The sequence below is a fragment of the Sinocyclocheilus grahami genome, unplaced genomic scaffold (assembly GCF_001515645.1).
Source record: "Sinocyclocheilus grahami isolate Dianchi unplaced genomic scaffold, SAMN03320097.WGS_v1.1 scaffold5096.1, whole genome shotgun sequence".
Taxonomy (NCBI): Eukaryota; Metazoa; Chordata; class Actinopteri; order Cypriniformes; family Cyprinidae; genus Sinocyclocheilus; species Sinocyclocheilus grahami.
Genome location: NW_015509875.1, coordinates 10,190 through 11,929, shown reverse-complemented (window position 1 = coordinate 11,929; position 1,740 = coordinate 10,190). Strand labels below are relative to the sequence as shown.

The 1,740-nt window shown below is 35.1% G+C and overlaps 1 protein-coding gene across 1 annotated transcript in view; it reads left to right on the top strand.

Annotated features, from left to right (window-relative positions):
* Positions 1-1,740, top strand: part of LOC107577092 (beta-ureidopropionase) — a 10,154-nt gene that overhangs the window by 1,752 nt on the left and 6,662 nt on the right. Inside the window, exons 3-5 of the mRNA XM_016263203.1 lie at positions 463-632; positions 712-793; positions 1,162-1,204. Coding sequence (XP_016118689.1) covers positions 463-632; positions 712-793; positions 1,162-1,204 — 295 coding nt within the window. The remainder of the gene's footprint in view (positions 1-462; positions 633-711; positions 794-1,161; positions 1,205-1,740) is intronic.

The following is a 1,740-nucleotide window of genomic DNA, read 5'->3' as shown; positions in this document are numbered from 1 at the left end:
TCAGAATGAGAGTCCAAACTGGCTGCATGTTTTAAAAAACAAATCCATCCGAGATGTTTTTAACTTAAAAACGTTGCTCCTGGCCAAAATACGAGATGTTTTAAAATGAAAATGCCTCAATGATGGATTTGTTTCTTATGAATATGCAACTTTTCTCTTCATAAGACGTTAATTGATGGACGTGAGTCATGTGGATCGTTAGTGTATTATTGTTATGTTCTTATCAGTAGTTTGGACTCTCATTCTGACCGCACCCATTCACTGCAGAGGATCCATTGGTAAGAAAGTGATGTAATGCTAAGTTTCTCCAAATCTGTTCCTATGAAGAAATAAACTCATCTACATCTTGAATGGCCATTTTTGGGTAAAATTTTTACTTTAAACTCTCATAGTTTTGGTTTGAAAAGCTAAAATCGAATTGAACTCAAACTTGATTAAAAATGGAGCTACATCCTTCTCCAGTCAACATATTACATGGAAGGGAACACCGGCCACCTTGTATTCCAGACACAGTTTGGAAAGATTGCTGTTAACATCTGCTATGGCCGACACCATCCTCTCAACTGGTTAATGTACAGCGTACATGGGGCTGAGATCATCTTTAACCCTTCGGCCACAGTTGGATTGCTCAGGTATCGTGTTGTACACCTGTTTTATGGGAATAACGCAGAGCCCGTATTCCATCATGCTGATGCTGGTTTTGTGTTACAGTGAACCAATGTGGCCAATTGAGGCCAGAAATGCTGCCATCGCAAACCACTGCTTCACCTGTGCCATCAACCGTGTGGGAACAGTATGTGCCACCTGTTGTCCAATAAGTGTGCCAAAAAAATGATTTCAACATTCTTAAAAATCACATAAATTATCCAATAGATGCTCTTGAGTCTAAAACATACACAGAGATTCTCAGGAAATGTCCTGCTTGCCCCAACTATGCACTGTTTATACTGTGATAATATCACAACCACAACTAAGGTAAAAATAATAATAAACCAATTATCTTTAAACTGGCTTAAATTGGAGTTATTTCGATAGTCTGTTATGCAGTGCCCATGTGCGTGAGTTATGAAAGCACTGGAGGTTCAGATAAGTGTTTTCTTCTGCCCTCTAGTGCTCATTTCTGAGTATTATTGAGTCTTGATGTAGATCTGTCTTTTCCAGGAGTGTTTCAAGAACGAGTTCACATCTGGAGATGGAAAGAAAGGTATTTATCCATTTATTGTGAGCATGTGCATGTATTTGCGTATGTAAACTTGTTTTCTCTTGCTTGTGACTTGCACAAAAGTAAAGGCCAAAAGGTCCTTTAGTCATATATGTACATTTGGGGTCAGTAATATATTTATTTTTAAAGAAATTAATACTTTTATTTTAAATTGATCAAAAGTGACAGTAAGGACATTTATAATATTACAAAAGATTTCTATTTCAAATAATTGCTTTCTGTTCATCCAGGAATTCTGAAAAAACATATTAACGCTTCCATAAAAATTTTGAGCAGTTTTCTGTTTTCAACATTGATAATAATAAAAATGTTTCTTGAGTGTCAAATCAGCATAATAGAATGATAATGAGGGATCATGTGACACTGAAGACTAAAATAATGGCTGCTCAAAATTCAGCTTTGTCACCACAGGAAAAAAATACATTTTTATATGTAATACAGTACATTAAAAAAAAATTTAATTGTAACAATATTTCACAATTTTACTGTTTTTACTGTAGTTTTAATTAAATACGTAA